The following is a 4,025-nucleotide window of genomic DNA, read 5'->3' on the forward strand; positions in this document are numbered from 1 at the left end:
TCAAATAGGTTTGCTGCGTAGCACCGTGATAACACAATATAAACAAAATAATAAAAGTGCTCAGATAAGAACATAAGATGTTATTATATTATAAATAAATCCCTTCAACGAAAAGTTCCTTTTTCAGTTGTATGTAAGAAAAAGTGTCTGTAGCGGTAGGCCTATTTGTCTTTATCAGGGTGTCTGTATCCAGGCGAGTATCATATCGTTAGACCATACAGACATATACGATATAGGCACACATCCATTTAGCAATCCCTTTCATTCAACTGACAACTGACATAATAGTAAAGCAATTGTTTATAGGCTTGATATTAATAATCATATGTTTTATTGTTAACGCCACTGTTTGACTACCTATTTATATTTTAGCATTGATATGCTAATGTTTTTATAAACACTTAATATCCTATACTTGTATTACTGATTTATTCCCGTATTTGTTTTGTATACTAGTCCCCGTTGATTTTTTTCTAGAAGTTATCAGGAGAGCCTCTCGACAGTTTGAAGTTATCATCTACTACAAAGGCTGACTAAAATAATTTAATTTACTACATAAGCCTACAGGTTTTATGATGGATCATTAATAACATAAGATATCATGTTTTGAAAGATGTACTATCAGTCATGAGGTAAAAATATGAACAATTTAATTCCACATATAATTTTGCTTAATTTGTATATTATATAGGCCTACTGTAGTTATTAACTTAAAATTAAAAATTTTAATTTTTGAAAACATTACCGTCAATTTTCGGATGGTTAAATAATTTTTTCATAGATCCTTAAATTCTCTGGTATTCAATTTAATGAATTTTGTAGTAAAATATTTGTAAATCGGTGAAACTACTTTTATTTTTTCAATCTGTTTCTCGTTTAAAGCTAATAATTTATTTAAACCTTTCAAATAAGCTATTCAAAATTGTAGGTGAATTAATCAGATATTTTCCTGTCTTTTTGACTGATAGTACATTTTTAAGTTACAACTGTAGGAAGTAACAAATGTCTCACAAGCACTATCATCATGTGGATAGATTATTACTATTTGCGCCATTTGATGTATTGGCCTAAGTATATAATTATTGTATTGTTTTTAAGGAATTCAGGTTTTCCGAACGTGCATAGTTCTTGCATTAGCTGTTTTTATCATCATTCTTCGTGTTTTTCCAGTGTTAAATGATGCTGAACAAACACATCAGAATTTACAACGACTTTTGTCTCATTTCAGGTTTGGATTGATGCAGCTACTCAAATCTTCTTCTCGTATGGAATCGGGTTAGGTTCACTTATTGCACTGGGGAGCTATAACAGTTACCACAACAATGTATATGCGTACGTTATTTTGATTATATTTAATGATTTTTCCGATGAAATGTCGAAGATAATCATTAGTGTTTCTTCAGAAAAGATTATCTTCTTTAATTTTCATTATTGAAAAATTTGTATATATAGGTCCGCATTCATTTATAAATGTGTTCACTGTTACTACTACTAGACTACGTTCATATTCAGAAATCCAATATATTATGTAGTTAGATTTGCAAAATAACCACGCACGTTTCATTTTAAGTCCTGTTCATGTTAAGATCACTTAATTTATAGCCAGTTAAACACGCCCGTGTGATTTGTATGACTGATTGATGTTTACATCGTGTTGTCACGTGGTCTGTTGTTGTAGGAATAATACTATAACGAGCTAACTCGAGCTCATAAGTCGATTCTTTAAAAATTAACTGAATTATGAATGACTTGCTCATTAGAGATTGTTTGTAATATGCTGCATATTCTATAAATTCATTCATTAAAGATGTATTGTCCCTTGAAAATAACAAATAATGATTGAAAAAAATATATTTTTGAAATTACCTTCTTCATTTTTAGTACGGTAACCTACAAATTATTAACTTGAGAATAGAAATTAATTACTGGAAGTGTTTCTATCGTTTTTACTGTAAGATTATGGGTGAACATTGTTTTTAAATACACTAATTTCTATGTTAAAGTTAATAATTGTTATCATCATCATTAAAGGCGCATCGCCGAAAAGTCAAGCGACAGTTCTGCTTCGGCCGTTTTACTTAGTTCCTTGATGAGCATTTTCCATGTCTGTTCTGTGCTAGTGTCATTGTCAATTTGAAGTAACGTAAAAATTATCAACTTGAGTAAATTTATAATTTTGTGGTAAAATTATAGGTAACCATTTTGTTAAAATTAACTAACTTAGGCTTATTTCAAAAAGAGCAAGTTTAATGAGTTTTGCATGGGACAATGTAGTCGATTGGGGTGACTTTAGCAGCCGGGATCAATATTTTGTCAGCACCATTTTTGCTTTTTTTCGGGGGTTTTTTTCTGTACAATTTCCTTTCCGTTTTTTAGGTTAATGTCCATGTTTCCACTTCCTAATAAAATATTTGAAAGGATGCATTTGTTTTAGGCCAATCGTTTCTTGAGGTATATTGTGAGGTCCTTTTATTGATTGTGTTGTACCTGCCGAATATCTGCTTCTTTTGTATTTCACTGTCTTGGTTGGTTCATGTCTCGAAAGGAGAAGAAGCATTCTCTACAGCTTATGGAGCCACCACTTTCACGTGTAGACTATAAAGCTTTGTTTCCATAGAATCACTACACGCTATCGCTGGCAGCTTTCGGTGATGCTGATTGGTCAATCGAATCGGGGAGTCTTCCCGATTGCGTGAGGGACTGCTACGCAGTACAAGTGCATTAAATACACTGTAGCGTTTTTAAGAAAATAAGGCTTTGCTACCGACATTCCGGCGCCGCGGCGATGCTACAGCATAGTTACCGACGTGCGCTAATTAATTAAAATCTTTTTTTGCTGTTGCTCTGCTAGTGAGATTTGAGGTATTATTTATAAGTATGCTAAATATTAATGGTAAATTGATATTGACAAATATAACATTGCATTGTTTCCATTATACAGGGATGCGCTAATCGTGGCATGTGTTAACAGTGGAACAAGTATATTCTCTGGCTTTGTAATATTCTCTGTCATAGGTTACATGGCGCGTACGCAAAATAAGTCGGTGTCAGAAGTAGCAGATTCAGGTAAGTTTATGTGGACAGGTGCAACGGTATTTATGGAATGCTTTTGTAAATATGCTAATTATCAGAAGTTGAAAGAATGTCATATAGAGGTATAATGACTCCATACCTTGGAATAAAGTGTGGAATGAGAAAATTAAGAAAATTAAAGATAGAAAATTAGCAAAATTTAACTTTAAATTACTTCACATAATATTGCCAACGAACAAAATATTGTATAAATGGAAAATTTATAAAATTCTCCAAATTGTGATACGTGTTTTACAGGAGATGAGGAACACATGATGGCAATTTTTTTTTTCTTTGTACATTTCGAAAGTGGGTCCGGCATTACCCCCTCCCGCTGCTGAGATTTCTAGGTCTATGTACAGTATTTTATATTATCTTCAAATCCAAATGAAAAATTAAATATATAGAAGATAGTAGTAAGATATTAAATATTTAAACACATGAAGTTTTTTGTTTTTGTTTTTGTTTTGTTTTGCAATTATACCGTATATCTGTAGTCATTTTTTTTTGTATTTATATATTTAGCTGTAATTTATAATTTCCACAGCTTTCCTGCCATTTAGGTGTTTAATAAATCTTATCTTTCTCTTATATCATCTCTGATAAAATAATAAGACTTTGATTTGTATTTTAATAATCGATAGGTCCAGGTTTAGCATTTGTAGCGTATCCCTCAGCTGTAGCAGAGATGCCTATCTCACCGCTTTGGGCTTGCCTCTTCTTCTCTATGTTATTCATGCTGGGATTGGATAGTCAGGTAAATAAACTAAACATAACGTAACCAGGAAAAGTCACAACGAATAATCCTTCCTGATTCCTGTCAATCAAATTGACTGTTGACTATTTCAATATTGCCTTCAATTTATATTTGTTTCTGACATCCGTTAACGACAATTAGGTTGTAGCAACTACTTTCCTATTTTTTTTTTTTTTTTATTTTGTGAGAGTAAATG

At 31.9% G+C, this 4,025-nt stretch overlaps 1 protein-coding gene across 1 annotated transcript in view; it reads left to right on the forward strand.

Annotated features, from left to right (window-relative positions):
* The window catches only part of LOC117109235 (sodium- and chloride-dependent GABA transporter 1-like), a 15,594-nt gene that overhangs the window by 2,826 nt on the left and 8,743 nt on the right, over positions 1–4,025 (forward strand). Inside the window, exons 4-6 of the mRNA XM_033251493.1 lie at positions 1,229–1,332; positions 2,942–3,066; positions 3,717–3,829. Coding sequence (XP_033107384.1) covers positions 1,229–1,332; positions 2,942–3,066; positions 3,717–3,829 — 342 coding nt within the window. The remainder of the gene's footprint in view (positions 1–1,228; positions 1,333–2,941; positions 3,067–3,716; positions 3,830–4,025) is intronic.

Source organism: Anneissia japonica, unplaced genomic scaffold (assembly GCF_011630105.1).
Source record: "Anneissia japonica isolate Jap-2015-1 unplaced genomic scaffold, ASM1163010v1 scaffold10466_len380309_cov135, whole genome shotgun sequence".
NCBI lineage: Eukaryota > Metazoa > Echinodermata > Crinoidea > Comatulida > Comatulidae > Anneissia > Anneissia japonica.